The following is a 17,164-nucleotide window of genomic DNA, read 5'->3' as shown; positions in this document are numbered from 1 at the left end:
TATTCTTAACCAACTACACGACGCCCCTTCATCAGGTCATCTCGGTCTGCTTCGCACGTACAGAAAGGTTAAGGAACGTTTTTATTGGCCTGGAATGTACCAACTCTTAAGAAATATGTCTCCTCATGCGACATGTGTCAACATCGAAAGAAACTGCATACTCGACCATCAGGACTTCTTCAACCACAGCACCCTCCGCGCAGCCCATTCCAGCGACTCGGGGTTGATTTCCTAGGACCATTCCTTTTGTCACGCACTGACAACCGTTGGATCGCAGTTGCAATAGATCATACCACTCGTTATGCGATCACCCGCGCCCTTCCAACCAGTACTGCTGTTGACCTAGCCAAGTTTATCTTGGACGACGTCATATTTAGATTCAGAGAACCTCGAGAACTTCTCAGCGATTGCGGGCGTTCTGTCCTCTCGCGCGTGGTCTCAGAAATACGACAGTCCCGCTCCGTGCGCCACCGAGTCACCAACGCTTATCATCCACAAAAAAAATGGATTGACCGAGCGATTGAACGGGATATTATCCGACATGCTGTCTATGTACGTCTCGTCCGATCACAGCAATTGGGACGCCGCCTTACCCTATATCACTTTTGCATATAATTCTTCACGCCACGACACTACAGGTTTTACCCCATTTCATCTACTCTTTAACCGTGAACCTCCCTTAATGATTCCCTCCTTCCACTTCAACCAGACGCTTTCCTCACAGCATTCGCATCTGATGCATAAGTCGAGCCGAAGACGCCCGCCAATTAGCTCGTCTACGCACACTTGATTCTCAAGAGCGCCAGTGCACCCGGTACGACAGTTCCTACCAGCATGTTAGTTTTTCTCCCGGAGATCTTTTACTCCTTTGGACACCGCGGCGCCATGTTGGATTGGCTGAAAAGCTACAACATCGTTACAGTGGACCCTACCGGATCTCCCACAAATCTAGTGACGTCACCTATGTCATAAAACCCCCCCATGAACAAAATGACGGGCGCCGCAAACAACGAGACACAGTGCACGTGCTTCGCCTAAAGCCTTACATTGCACCATCGGCCCCGTAGCTCAACGATAAGACGTCGTTTTTTTTCCGAGGGAAGTAATCTTACGAGGATGAAGGAAGCAAATTCGAGCAATCGGGCAGGAGATAAAGGAAAAGAAGCAGTGCCCGATCTCCCGATCCCTCATGGTTGAAGCATCCAGCTCATCTTTCTCCGGCAAACCTCCTTAGTCTTCTGTAAATAAACCATATTTCACCGTAACTATAGGTACAGACACACATATATATATATATATATATATATATATATATATATATAACGGCTGCGACATAATACTGACCTTGTTTGGTTAAAATCTAATTCTGAAACAAATTTTCGGCAAATGTTAGCCCGTTTTTCTCAGTTAAAACGGATAACGCAAAACCCTAAATATAAAATCTGATAATGATCGCATTGTAGATTATAATGCAAATAACAAAAGTAAGGCTTTATACATTCTGCTGTAAGGAACACAGATTAAGGGGTTAGGCAGTTGCGTTGGAAACCATGGAAGGACACACGAATCAATATGCACCATCTGTGATCTTGGATGCGCAAATAAAGTATTGGCTCCACGGCAGCTACACCACTAACGTGTTTTTTTCTTTTTCTTTAAGAATGTATTCATTTTTTCTATTTTTTAAAGAATGATTTAAACAACAATTTGGGAACACTCATCTTGAAAGATTGCTGAACTCCTGCTGCGAGGACATGATTTTTTTCATTCTCTGATCTTATGGCAAATAATCCCGTGGCATCAAAACAGAGAGAGAGGGGGGGGTTATATGGGATTGTTTTTTAGACATTTCAATTTTTTCCCCAGTAAACAATACGGAGAAACCACCAAACTCGAGAATATTAAATGCAAGCTGGTTTCTGGAAATTCAAGCAAAATTTAACCGAGTATTAAGTTCATCCGTGCACAAAAAAGTAGAAGTAAAAGATTGTACGCAGTCATTCTACATGCTCATTAAGCGCATCTTGTATCTTCTTTGATACCAAATGTAGGATCATTTCTTCGCCTTAGAAGACGGAATACCATTTTTGGCACGGTGCATAAGCAACGCTTCGCAAATATTCTACCCTATTGCCCTTTTGAATGACAGAATATGATTGAAATACTTCTCCACGTACACTTCTCAGAATAAAAACGTGAAAATATAAGAGCAGAATTACTTTGCCTACTACAGAACGCCATCCAACGGCAGGACTAGTTGCAGTGCACCTGCCGGTCTCTGTACTTCCTTAATGTTAGACTGGCTGTTTCAAAAGCGTTCAGGAAGACCCGGTGTGCGAGAGCTAAACTAACACAGGTAGCTCGCTCAGGTTTCTTAAGGTGACAGAGCCGCCATTTAATGACACCTAGCTTCATTCCAATTGTATACGTATTTATTTTTATTCTACTTCATTGGGCAAAGCACGTCTGTTTGCCCTTAGGATTTGCTTTAATATAGATCTGTTGTGCTCCACACAACCGAAACTTGGAGAGGAAAGTATCTACTGTTTCTTTTTTTTTAACTTACATTGTGATAAGAAACTTGTTTGAGAACGCAGTTTTTTCTACATCTAAATTTGACCGAATATGAATGTTTATAAAAATACAAGAACACTTCTACAACGCTCATCGTAATAAATCCCTTGAGAGGTAAGAAAGCCTGACAAACGTAACGTTTACCATTTTCTACACCACCTGAGACTGGGTGGAAGAAACACAACAACGTCTCAACGTGTTTCTTCCACCCAGTCTCAGGGGGCCTAAAAAATGGTAAACTTACACCAGCTCGCCTGCGCCCTAACTGTTTTTTTCATAAACGTAACGTGCTGTTTACCTTGTTCCGTGCATACACCGCTCATAATCCGGAAGCTACGAAAAAGAAGCAAGTATAAGCTGGATTCATTTCCAGAAAAAACTGAGTGTGCAGGCGACTTGGTTATAGTCATGATGTTTAAAACCCGATGCTTCTTCTCCTGTGCATTTTGTTTTCAACTTCAAAGATTCCTATTTTTCCCTCAACACAGTCTCGGGTTTAAAACATAACATTTTGTAGAAAAACTATGTATTTACAAAAAAAAGTAGAACTAGTTGTACGATATTTTTTTAAAACATTGAATTGAAAGAAACTAAATTGAGGAAATAGTCAAATAACATTCAATCATAAAACCAAACGTTCATGCGATCAGTGAGGGCTCGTTGTATGCAATGTTTCAGGCCTAATTGTTTGTTGCTGTTTTTTATTGAACGCATTATAATGAAACTACGTCTTCTTTACCGCAGGAGAGTACAGCTGCCTCAAAGCTGAGTTCTTCCTTCAGCGCTCCATCGGTTACCACCTGGTTCAGTCCTACCTGCCGACCATCTTGATCGTAGTGATCTCGTGGGTATCCTTCTGGCTGGACGTGGAGGCCATACCGGCCCGGATCACCTTGGGAGTCACCACACTACTCACCATCTCGTCCAAGGGAGCAGGCATCCAGGGAAACCTTCCTCCGGTGTCCTACGTCAAGGCCATTGACGTCTGGATGGGCGCCTGCACAATGTTCGTGTTCGCAGCTCTGCTCGAGTTCACCTTCGTCAATTACCTCTGGAGAAAACTTCCCTCCTGCGCGGTTACACCACCACCTGTTTCAGACAGAAAAATATCTGTGGTAAGTTTACATTTCTTTTTTCTTTGTGAATACGCTGAACATGGTAATCAAAAGAAGGAAACAGTCTTGCGGTACTGCTACGTGTACATGAAGAAAGCCTTTATTAGCTAAAGCTCATAATTCTTCTCAAAGGGGTGTTGTTACTTACGGGTAGTAGTACCATGTTTAATGCCGGCAATTTGTTTTCTTGAACTGCCACGCACTCTAAAAATTCAGATACCAAGTACTATGTCTTTACGCTGTGGAGTCTTACTTTGTTTATTTGTCAAAACATTGTAAACAATTATAGTTCTAGATGAAGTCAATTCTAACGAAAAATATGTATTTAGCACCTACAGCGGAGCGCACTTTGGACCAATTAGTCAATTACGGAACTGCTTCAGAAGACGACCTTGGTCTTGCCTTCAATGCCGCCACTTTTTCATAGTCTCCGCATTCCCTTGTCGGCGCGATTCACATTGCGAATTGGGATTTCAAATATACGTTTTTACTTTTGATACTTTTGACATAAAAATGATAGTTATCAGAAGGCAGGAAACATTAGGTCTTGTCTTTCGCCCGAGAAAAATTGAAAACTGCCATGTCTTTATCTTATAAAACGATTGCATGATGACGGCATCTTCTAGAGTGCTTCACTGGTCATGAAGAACCTAAGGCATTCTAGTTACTGACCAACAATCCAGAAGGTGTGCACTGTGCGTCATCATCGGGGAAACATTTCAGTCTAATGAATCCAAAGTTTGACTTTTAAAGATTCCAGTTAAATAAAACACTCCCCTAGCGTAAATCTAAGAAATATGAGAAAGAGCGCTGTCGCGATTTATATGATAATTTTTTTTTCTGTTGAACGCATCATATTTTCACATATCTTGTTTAAATATATACAACGCACATGTGACAAGTAACGTGTAACAGACCTAAGCTATACATTAAAGTAATCTCAGTTTAGTTAGCGCGAACTCCAGAAGTCTTTTTTTTTTATTTAATTGAAGCGACATCTTACTTTAGTTAGCAAAAGAAGTTTGGAGATGCTATGAAAGATATCTGAAGTAGATTGCCGTTTTGATATTGAATAACCCTTCCCGTACATGCTCTCGAATCTCTTGATACGTTAGGTAATATTATTCTAATGTACGTACTATATAGAGATGCACACTTTATGGCCTAATACTGACCTCTACGTTACATAAAAATGAAGTTCAGCAACTCGGAAAGTTTTCTATAATAAGTGCTCGCACAAATCATGCCTTGTGGAAGTCTTTCTGGTAAAGTATAAATGGCAAATTTTAAGGCGTAGGCGCATTCGTGGGAAGTGTCAGAATACCCTTTATTAACTTTGTCAGTAGCGGACGCCAACGCAGAATACCGAGTTAACTGAGGGTTGTTTTAGTGTCATGAACTCCGATCAGCATAGCAAGAAAGCCATGGCACTCGGCCGAAAGCAAACAATCTTGTTGTAAGCTTGCTGTGTCCCCCGGGGGATGGCGCTCAAAGCACGACCATTGATCAACTAAAATGCCCGCGTCAGTGCCCACCCTTGAAAATTTCATGAGTGTTGGCGTAATCTTTCATAAAAACGGAGCTACGCCTTGAAACTCCCCAACGTAAAGTTAACCACTGGAATACACCAGTGGTGATGTTTTGAGCATGTAACGTGTAGGTGATGAGCCTTCCGGCCGATTTTTGAAAGAGCCCAACAATTCATACCACCCTATCTAGAAGGGCTGTTTTTTTCTCAACTTTCAATAACCTGAGTAACAAACAAACGATAAAACGCTATCTAATGCACGCCCATAATGCACAAACATACTGCAACTACTTTTCCACATAATCACCACAGAGATTTATAACGTTATTATGACGTGGCACAACCTTTTTGAAGCCCTTTCCAAAGAAAATTTCTACCTGTGTTTTGTGTTCTAGACTTCTGTGCCGTGTCGTCCCTCACTCTACCTAGTCTCCGGATTTTGATCTTATGTTCAATCGTCACTAGCTCGTTTGTGCCCGACCTTTCTGCTTAGTAGTCACAATACCGCAGAGGATATTGCTTGGAAGCTTCACCTGGTATGTAACGTTCGTTCCCTGGTACCCGTGTCTGGCGTGCTGCCGCCGGCCGAGACATTTGCGTTCGCTCGTTCTATTCGCTAGCATGTCTACGATCAACCCCCAGGACCGCGACATCCAACAGCATGATGCTCCTTCTTGTGTCATTTATTGCCACTTCAGGACCATTTCTTATGTATACAATGACCCCCTAGCCGTATACCTCACGTGCACAAGCCTCATTAGTGTAGTTGGCATGGCGTTTTGTTTAAACAAAATTGTTAAGTTCAAAAAGTAACATGCTCTATATTATGATGATACTATCATGGTATATTTTTTTAGACACGACATTCATGAGCGAATAAATAAATTAATGGTACAAAAAACATTATAAACGGATCTATCCTATTTCATGACGGTAGATGGAACATACAACCAAATACTGCCTCCATAAAACAAGCCCATTTCTACATATCAAGATATTCTAAATTCGCTTTGCTCACGCCCAGTCACCAATGAAGAACCCCGACTGATGAAGGCGGTGTGGCCCTCATTTTTTGACAATAAAGTTTTGAAATACAGACATGTCATAAATAAGTTAGATCATCTGAAGCGCCTCGGTGTTAGAGTTTCCGGTGACATGTTGTAGAACAAACATGTAAACCTCTTGCTAGCAAAAATAGTTCAAATAACTGGCGAGTGGGTCGCATTAGATACGTTCTTTTTTAAAAAAAAGAACGTATCTAATCGTATCAGTTATAAAGAAGATCGTATCTTCTTTATAACTGAAAGCTTACTCACATTTAAACAAATGCAATCTAGCGAGGGGAGGGAGTGGTCGGTCAATTAAAACTTACAGCGTGTTCATTTAGAACAAAAATATATTTAGCGTCTCTATAACCCACTGCATTAAACACCAAGTTATATCCCCTTTTATTGCGTCCGCATGTGCACCGCTCACAACCTATATAGGCATAGTTCTAGTGTCCGCTATGAATCAGAAACCCAACAAAATATAAATAATAAGTAAACTTAAAATGGTCCAATCTCAAATACAACTTTTTAGCTACTCTCTTCAGTAGATTGTTTGAAATAGGAGGAACCTACGACTCTGCTAAAAAGCTCCGGAGATAAGTGCCTCAGTTATTCATAACCATGTCATTTAGTTACTGCAAGTATCTATAAGTCCAACAATGCGAGCAATGGTGTACTTTTTTTTTCATTTCATTTATTATGTCTCTCAGAGGCCGAAGGCATTACAGGGAGGAGTGGGGCACAGTAAATGGAACAAAGCAAGTAACAACCAAAAAATAACAAAATACTTACTAACCACCATTTAACACGTTAGTAATGGAACAGTACATGGAATAAAACAAGTAACAATGAAAAGGCAAAAAATACAAAAAAATACTACTAAACATCATGTAACAGGTTAGTAATGGCGATCTTAAATTTATCTCAGGCAGTGCTTGTGACAATGGCTGCGGGAAGGCGGTTCCAGTCAATCGAGGTTTGAGGCAAAAACGAGCCATTAAAGGTCGATGTGCCGCAATGGGGGATCCCAACTTTTAATTGACGATCGGTGCGTCATGATATGTAAAATGTTTAAGAAAATAGTGCTTGGCGGAGAGTAGGGTTATAGTGACATATCTTATGGAACAAGCATATATTTCGACGAAGAGAAAGAGTGGGTAAGGGTAGAGATGCTTTCATTAAAGTGGTGCTAGTTGTGCGGTCATAGGTAGGAAGTATAAAACGGGCGGAACGGTATTGAATGGATTCTACGGCAGATGCAAGGGCGATACCAGGGTTCCAGATTGAGGCGGCACATTAAAGTTTAGGGCGAATTAAGGTTTTATAAATTAGACGCTTTAATGAAAGAGGGGCAAGGAAAACGTTTCTTTGGGTGTATCCTAATAATTGATTAGCGTTTTTCGTGACATAGACGACATGAATATTCCAGACAGATCATTTGAAATTTGAACACCAAGCTATTTATAGGAGGACACAGGAAGAAGGGTAGAGTTATTGGTGGAGTAGGAAGGGCAAATTTTAATTCGACGAGAGACACAGATGGATTTACATTTAGAGATATTAAGTTCTATAAGCCAGTCGTTGCACCATTGGGTTACATTATTAGTATCGGTCTAAAGAGCATAGATGTCGGAGTCGTTAAGGATTTCTTGGTAAGTAACACAGTCGTCAGCAAAAAGACTAATAGAAGAGGTGACACGGGTAGGGGAGATCATTAATATAAATAAAAAATAGTAGTGAACCGAATACAGAACCTTCTGGGACACCGGCGTTGACAGGCGAGTATGGAGAATTAGTTCCGTTGGCGTGTACAAAGTGAAGACGGTTAGTCAGAAAGGCGTCTATCCAAGCGAGAATGAATGGGCAGGTGTTAAGGCTACTAAATTTGTGGAGAAAAAGGGCGTCAGGAACTTTGACAAAAGCTTTGGAAAAATCAAGGAATATGAAGTCAGTTCTGGAACCCTGGTCAAGTGGGACATGGAGATTATGATTAAAGGTAAGAAGTTTGGTTTCGCATGTGTAAAACTTCCGAAAACCATGTTGTGATGTGTTAAGGAAAGAGTTAGAATCCAGAAAGTTTTCAAGTTGAGAGTAAATTACGTGTTCAAGGTGTTTGCATGTTATACTCGTTATGGAAATGGGACGGTAGTTAGATGGATTTTGTTCATCGCCACCTTTGTGTACAAAAACCACCTTCCCTGCCTTCCAATCCAATGGCAAGACACCATTTTGAAGTGACTGAGACAAAATCTTGGACAGGATAATGCTAGAATGCATTTTAGTGTTTTTCAAGGATGTTGTGTTAATGTTGTCAGTACCTACCGCAGAAGACATTCGTAGGTTTTCAATAATCTTAGCAAATCCTTCACAATTACAAGATACATAGGCAAAAATCAAGGCGGTAAATACAGGGAAACAAGACCTAACTGCAATAGAGAAAGATTTAGTAAACACTTCATTTAAAACAAAGGAACACTGATCATTGGATAATTCATGTCCATCAGCATCCCTAAGCGTTATATTGGAAGAAAAATATAGATTAATAGCCTTCCGAAATTGACGCGGGCTATTTAACAACAAGGAGGGTAACGTATTAATAAAATAATGCGATTTCGCATCTAGAAGTTTTTTTCTTCTTATACACACCAGCTGCAGTACGGTCCGCTGACCATCGTTGTTCGTTGTCGGATAGCTTTGCAGCACGAAATATTATGTTTTTCTTGTTTGCTAGCCTTTTTAAAAACACGTTATGCCAAGGCGATTCAGGAGAGGACGAGATAGTCCGAAGTGGCATGTGCGCTTTCAAGAGGTGCGCAACTTGTTTTTTTAAATAAACACCTGTTATTTTCAACTGAGCGCTCATCAAAACAGTCCAAGCAAAAATCAAGAAAAAGTAAAACGTTCCTATTAATGGAATCAAAATCAGCTCGTGCATAATCAGAAATTCGCTTAATTACTTTCGACCTAAAGCATGTAGGTAGATCTAAGGAAAAATGCAAAAAGGAATGATCACTAAGACATGGCAAATGAGTTAACGAAGAGATGAGCTTAGGCGATATTGTTAAGATGAGGTCTAAAACAGAACAGGTCGAAGCACCAATACTCGTAGCTTCGTTAACCATTTGTGAGAAATTAAAATCAATGCAGAAGTTGACGAATTCTTTGCAGTTAGACGGGAAGGAACAAAGATGAGTAGAAACCTCTGACCAAACTATGGAAGGATAATAAAAATTGCCCAAAAGAATGACTGGAGCATTTGGAAAGCGAACAATGACTGTGTTGATTGCATCGTGAAGTTTAGAAACAAAAGTATAACTTCTATTGGGAGGGTGATAAAACTCGCCGAAAATGTATTTCTTTATTTGAGGTTGAGACCAACCCACACTAGCTCCAATTTAGATACCACGTTGACATGAAATGACGGTATATTTCCTGATACCGCAATCAATACGCGATCACCGCTTCTTTCAGCCCTGTCATGACGGTATATAAAGAAATATTTCGGACAATTTAAAATCTCGCTGTTACGTATCTTGCCGGATAACCAGGTCTCAGTAAGAACAAGAACGTCAGCATTAGAAGAATTAATGAGAGAAGGTAAGTCATCGTTCTTGTTCATGGCGCTTCTAATGTTAGTAATAATAATCGGAATAATATTAGTAGACGTGATAATATCACAGCTTCCACCCCTCTCTGCATGTTATTGCGGAGTTTGATTGCGATTAAAGGCATGATGTGGAGCAAACTAAAGTGTGGTAGAGAAGTTGAATGAGACTTGGAAACTCCGGTATTATGTTAAAATGAAGTGTGCTCTGGCTCCCGGGAGGTCAATTCAATAACAGAGTCAGAGGCAGGTACATAGACATAGCAATTATTGCCAGTTGGTAACTTGTCGAACCGCAGTTTAAAAGGCGGTCCCCCTATTCTCGCAAACCGGAGCAGTTTACGCCGAGCGAGACGCAACGAGGAGGTAAAAACTTCACTTACTGAGAAGTTGTGCCCTTGAATTTATAGGCATTTGAAAGTACCGCCTCTTTATCTTTGTAAGAAGCCGTTTTTACAATATTAGGGCGACACCGCTGCTGATTGAACTGGCCAAGGCGATGAGCTCTTTTGATACATGACGCGGGAAGTTGTAAACCTAATCTTTTGAGGCATACATCAAGGACAGCCTTTTCGGATTGCACCCAAGTTCCTGTCTCAGTATCGCAGAAGCCAAAGAAAAGAAGGTTAGCCCGGCGCGCTCGGCTCTCAGCGTCATCACAGCGTGTTCTGAGCTGAGAAATCTCGGCGGCGGCAGACTCTATCAACTGAGCAGAACTGACGCTGCTGTTTATGCCGGTTGATTCGGTATCGGAAAGGTCAGTTTCTAACTGAATGACCTATATTGTGAGCGCAGTTAGTGATGCTGCGGTGCCGGTTTGTTTTATTTTTAAGTCTCTAACTTCCTGAAGGATGTTATTTTGGCCTGCCCGAAGTGTCGTTACAATATCAAGAACTTTATTTAGTAGAGCTTCTTGTTCTTTGGTCATTGGACCAAGGTTAGACTCAATATTGCCACCGGGGAGTAAGAGCACCCTGAATCTAACACTGTCGGCATACGTAGAAATATATGCACAGGCAATTTTGCGCAGGTCTATGCATTCGAGATACAGCTCAAAGCATGCCTTGGGACCCGGCAGCACAAAACAACACAAGTCATTGGCTTTGAATTCAAGATATTCAAATTTACTAACCTGAAACGAGACGACCAAAAACTTAGGCACCTTGATAGTACAGTTGCTGCCAGGTCCACCTTTTTGGGGTTTTGTCTTAGAGTTTTAAAGCGTAGGTTGTTTAAAGCGGCAGCTTTATCGGGCCAACCAATCCCAGGAGCCACGTAGGCACGAAATTGGTAGGTCGTCAGACCGTAACCGCTAAACAACTTTAGAAAAACGGCAAACATTACCACGATGTTACCCCGGTCACCTGCGCGGAAGCTGAGGGCGTTGCTGACTGCTACGGACCTTGCACGCCGGAATGAGAGGAGCAGAAGCAGGTGGTGTGAGAAAGCGCGTGTAGCGGAGAGGGATGAATAGCGCAAGAAATAGTGTAGCACAAACAGGTGGTGTAAAGAAGTGCGGGAAGCGCGGGGTGAAACGGGCAGGAAAGCTCGCTTCCCCGCTCTTGGCGCTCCATACAATTTAGTGAAAACGCTTTCTATCCGAGTGGTACTGAAGGTCAACGCACGCAGCCTCACAAAGCGAAAATGGTGTGACGTGATCTGTTTGCATACCAAAGACTACCCCCCTGAACTAAGAGCGCCACCCACCACAGGCACTGAAAGACTAAGGGTAATCCTGCCCTATACTTCGCTTCAGCTTAGATCAAGACGCAGCCGACGCTACGATCTAATGGAACAAATCAAGCAGCTTGAAAAGCGGAATTCATTGAGCCTGTTTTGTTTATGAATGGTTCAGCGATGGTATAACACGTACATAAACATGAGGAACACTATGGCGGTGCGCTTTTGACGCTGTCTGATTGATCAGCTCGTAGCGTCGGCTGCGTCTGGACATAAGGTGAGACGAAGTATAGGCACCACCCGAACTCAGAGCACTTCCCCACTTGCAAAGCTACCGCACATAAACGCGTTTGGCAAAGTGACAAAATAAGCAACCAATTATTTTAGTATTTTTTATATGTTCTTGTTTTAGTTGGCGTTTTTCAGGGAGGCAGGACCTCGTAAAGCTGCAACAGCAGTTTTTTGTCCTGGTTACCTCATTTTTGCACAACCAAAAAGGGAAATAAAAAGCCTTGGTTTTAAATAGCCATCACCTTGTTATTTTTATATTATATTCGCTTCCAAGTGCAGGGAACTTCGAGCATTGTACGAAAGGATGGAAACGATTTTTTTTTATGAAATGTCGTGCTACTGTGATATGCGAAAAATAATTTTGTTCATTTATCTGTTTTTGTTTGTTCTGTTCAGCTTAATAATTATTTTATTATAATGCATGCAAGTGTTACTGTTGTCATTTCTTTTGTAGGTATTGGTTGGTTTTATGATGAAGTATCTTATATTATTTATAATTTCGTGCACTCGTTCCATTTGTTTTCGTGCCAGTTATTCGTACTTGTGCATTCAAGCTGCTGGAGCAGCGTGTTTTTCTCGGATCTATCCATACTTACACGGTGACTAAAGCTATTAAATAGTCACTATCTGGCCTATCCCATGCCTAACAAAGGGGTATACCATAGGGTTATCTCATACCCCCCCTGCTTTCGATCCTGGACTTCTCTAGGCTCCTTCGCAGACTACAAAAGATACCGCGCCTTCGCTCTACCATCACATCGGTCAATGTCTTTATATAGACTATGACAGGGAACGTGTGGTAACAGCGAAAAACGCTCCCGTGCAAAGTGGTCATCTTAGAAAGCTATTTCGACAGCGTAGGCTTTCCCGGAGATGACAAGCTACGGAGACCTCGACTCCAAGTGAGAAAGGTACACGGGAATAAGCAGCAGAATGCACCGAGCCCTGTAAGCTCAGTATTTGGGACCCAGCAGGATGATCCTGGAGCTGGTTGTCTTAACTACTGAAACCTTCTCGTACCTCTCACCAATCGGTTCGTTCTAAGAGCCGACCGTCCGCCTGGTGGGAGCCAAGCAGCGCGCCTAAACGCGCGGACACCAGAAGCCCTAGCTGAAAGCAACCTCCTAAATAGCAAGCACCGCCAACTCGTGCACAAAAACTGCGATCCAAGACAGAATCCTGCGATCTATATGGGCTAGGCCCCGCACTCTCTGTCGGCACCCGCCTGCTCTGTGGCGATCCCCAGTCTGCCCTTAGCTGAGGCGCTCCCGGGAGGTAGTTCGATCAAGGGCGAAGAAATGCGCGCCATCCAGTTCGCGCGATGTACTATCATAAAGAATGAATTCATTCAGACCATGCTCCCCTAAATCTTCTCAGACTCTACCATGGGCCTCAACAACTGTAGCAGACAAAAAAAAAAAAAAAAAGCTGTTTACAACTTTCTGTAACACCGAATTCGAGCGCAGCTCTTGAGGAGGAGGAGGGAGGGTACTGAGGAGAGGGTATGCCCCTCCTCCCTCCTCTTCACCTCGTGATCCTGCCTGCTACTCCTCCTCTTCCTGCTTCTTCACCTCCTCCTTCTCTCATCCTGCAACCTCCTCCCCTCATCTCCTACTCCTCCCCTCCTCCTCAAGGGGGGTCACGTGACCTGGGGGAGTCACGTGACTTCGGGGGGGGCACGTGACTTCAGGGGGGGGGGATCACGTGACTTCACGGTTACGCCGACGCCGACGCCGCTCAAGCCGGAAATGGGCGCCTAGGACCTGCGCTCTAATATCTTGAGCAGACGGTGTAAGGAATTCAAGAAGTCGGCCTCTAAACTGATCGTTGACTCCACCGATGTCAAGTTGCCTTGAACTCCCGCCCGTGCGGGAGTCGAAGACAACGACCAGCACACTCCATCACTCCCGCGCAATTCAGGAGCCCCGCAAGCCTTGGAGTGCGCACTTGTACCTGACAAACAGTAACTACTTGTTCGCACCGAACCTCGGCGGGGACAGCGAGGATGAAGCCATGGCGACCCTGCGTGCAGCCCAAATCCACTGTTCTTAGCCGCTCTACGTCGAATTGGGTAGTGTTGCTCGGGTACAGCTGCGCAGAATCCAAACTGACACGACATGAACGCCAACCATTCGAGGTTGGTGGATTTCACCGCCGACCTCTTTTCATTTCATTTCATTTATTATACCCTCAGGGCCCGAAGGCATTACAGAGGGGGAGAGCAACAAGAAGGTTAATGCAAATAACATAATACATATTTAGACACACTCAGTAATAAAGTAATTAGTTATTGTACTTTTAAAGAGCTCAGAGTCCGTGATAATGGCGATCGACCGGGGAAGGCGGTTCCACTCCTGGGATGTACGGGGAACGAAAGATGAATAAAACGTGGTTGCGATAGAGTTAGGAATGCCCACCTTATGTTGATGATCAAGACGGGAGGAAACATAGACATGCCGAGCAATTAATTTGTCGCGCAGGAAAGAATTATGGTGATACATTTTATGGAATAGGGAAAGACGAGAAATTTTACGACGTAGGGATAAAGGTGGTAATGAGAGAGTTGTTTTCATAAAGGTGACGCTAGCGGTGCGGTGATAGTTTGTGAGGATGAAACGAGCGGATCTGTTCTGAACGGCTTCCAATGTAGATACGAGAGTGACTAGTCCGGGATCCCATACAGAAGCTGCATATTCTAACTTGGGACGAATTAAAACTTTGTAAAGAGTTAATTTCAGTGAGACAGGGGCTAATGAAAAATTTCGCTTGATGTAACCTAACATGCGGTTAGCGTTAGCTGAAATATGCTGAATATGTGTTTTCCATGAAAGGTTAGAAGCTATATGTACGCCTAAATATTTGTACGAAGATACCGGTTCTAGATGAGCATTATTAAGGAAATAGTTAGGAGAGTCCTGAGACTGGCGAGACACACGCATGACCTTGCATTTGTTAGTGTTAAGCTTCATAGACCACGAGTCAGACCAACGGTAAATAGCATTAATGTCTGATTGGAGTATACAGGTGTCATTACGATTGAGAATCTCACGGTAAAGTACACAGTCGTCAGCGAACAGAGACACGGACGAAGAGACACTAGTGGGTAGGTCGTTAATATAAATTAAGAATAGCAACGGCCCTAAGACTGTCCCTTGCGGAACCCCTGACGCAACTTTTACAAAAGAGGAGTTATTGTTATTCACAGTGACAAATTGAGACCGTTGAGTTAAAAAAGACTGTATCCATGCGAGAACGTTATTGTCTATGTTAACTTTGGAAAGTTTTAGAAGCAGAAGATTGTGAGAAACTTTGTCAAATGCTTTGGCGAAATCCAGGAAAATGCAGTCCGCCTGGGATCCTCGGTCCAGAATGTGATGTAGGTCATTCGTGAAAGATAGCAGTTGGGTCTCACATGAAAATGTTTTTCGAAAAGCGTGTTGGGCATTGTTGAAGAAGTTGTTAGATTCTAAGAAGTTGACGAGGTGAGAAAAAATTATATGTTCAAGAAGTTTGCAAGGAATGCTGGTTATTGAAATCGGACGATAATTAAGAGGGGAATGTTTATCTCCAGCCTTGTGAATGGGTACCACCTTCCCTACCTTCCAGTCTGATGGGAGAACAGCGTCTTGTATAGATTGTTCAAATAATTTTGTTAAAATAATTGAGGAGTATTGTTTAGTGTTTTGTAAAAACTTGGAATTAATGCCGTCCACTCCTGCTGAAGATGACAGTTTGAGTTTATCTATGATACGACCGACGCCAACGTAATCAAGAAAAAGAGGATCCATGGGCAAGTAATCGGCACTCTCTAGCGAAGGGAAATCGTGCATGTTATCAGTAGAGAATGAATTTGCAAAAGTACTATTTAATAAATTTAAACACTCATCGCTGGCTATACAATCACCATTTGCGGTTTTTAGTGTGATAGATGACTGCGTCTTTTTGTTTATTGTGTTCCAGAATTGTCTAGGATTGTTGATCAACATTGCGGGTAGGCTATGAGTCATGAATTCTAGTTTGGCGTTTTCAATTGCTTTTTTGTACACCTCAGCAGCAGTACGATAACGCAACCAACGGTGCTCGCACGTGGATAATTTTGCGGCGCGAAATAGACGCTTTTTTTTGTTTGATAAGCGTTTTAAGGCTCTGGTGAACCAGGGTGACTGAGAGTTTTCGATAACTCTCCTTAAGGGAATGTACTGATTTGTTAGTTTATTAACTTCGGTTTTGAAAAAGTTCCAGTTTTCTTCTACTGAGCGACTTGAGAAGAGTGATAAATATTCATCGAGGAAAGTTGCAAGGTCAAGATTAATTTTATCAAAGTTAGCTTTGGCGTAATCTCGAATTTGCTTTACATTAGTTGATGGTTTCGGTACTGCTGCTTTTACATTAAAATGCAATATGGAATGATCACTAAGCCCTGGAAGATAGGAGATGGGTGAAACGAGTTCAGGATGAGTAGCGAGAACAAGGTCTAATACGTTCGCCGTCAATGGGGTCACTCTGGTTGGTTGGGTAACTAGTTGCGTGAAACAAAAATCTAAACAGAGGCTAACAAAATCATTGCATTCAGATGAGGCAGATGAGGGTGTGCCTGTTGGTGGGTTATTACCTGTCCACACAATATCAGGATAATTAAAATCTCCCAACAGAAAAATTGGCGAACTGGGAAAGCGAATGACGACCAGATTTATGGAGTCCTGCAAAGCTTTAATTAAAGATGATGAGCACGAGGGCGGCCTATAGCAAACTCCCATGATCCACTTCATGTGATTAGTACCAAGACATACCCAAACTATTTCTAAATCACTAGCTATGTTTAAACAAAAAGAATCAATATGACTTGCAATGGCAACTAAAACGCCCCCACCGCACCTATCTTGCCGATCGTTCCTATAAATATTGTACCTTTTAGGTCCATAAAAAAGTTCGCAATCACGCACCCTCCCAGTGAGCCAAGTTTCCGTTAAAACAACAACATCAGCAGCTGTTGAATCCACAATAGAAGACAAGTCGTCTCGTTTTTTAATGAGGCTTCTAATATTTGTAAAAAGTACCGATACATCAGAGACAGGTGAAAAAGACACTCTACCCCTCGCGGCCTGTTATTGCGATGTTGATGGCTGAGATGAGTCATTAGCGGGCAGGGAATTCTGTGTGACAGTAACAACCGGCGTAGTAGAGGGACCAACCTCGTACACATTTTCGGTGGTGAGATCAAAAGCATAGCATTTATTGTTAATGTGAATTCTGTTATGTCGAAGCTTAAAAGTGCCGCCTTTTTCTTTCGCGAAATCGATTAGTTTTTTTCGTGCGATACGTG

General features: G+C 42.4%; 1 protein-coding gene across 1 annotated transcript in view; it reads left to right on the top strand.

The window, feature by feature from the left end:
- The window catches only part of LOC8028325 (glycine receptor subunit alpha-2), a 410,983-nt gene that overhangs the window by 341,260 nt on the left and 52,559 nt on the right, over positions 1-17,164 (top strand). Inside the window, exon 7 of the mRNA XM_042290809.1 lies at positions 3,319-3,689. Within this exon, the coding sequence (XP_042146743.1) occupies positions 3,319-3,689 (371 nt within the window). The remainder of the gene's footprint in view (positions 1-3,318; positions 3,690-17,164) is intronic.

Source organism: Ixodes scapularis, unplaced genomic scaffold, assembly GCF_016920785.2.
Source record: "Ixodes scapularis isolate PalLabHiFi unplaced genomic scaffold, ASM1692078v2 PGA_scaffold0__279_contigs__length_252992795, whole genome shotgun sequence".
Taxonomy (NCBI): Eukaryota; Metazoa; Arthropoda; class Arachnida; order Ixodida; family Ixodidae; genus Ixodes; species Ixodes scapularis.
The sequence above is the reverse complement of the archived record's forward strand: the minus strand, read 5'-3'. Positions and strand labels throughout refer to the sequence as shown.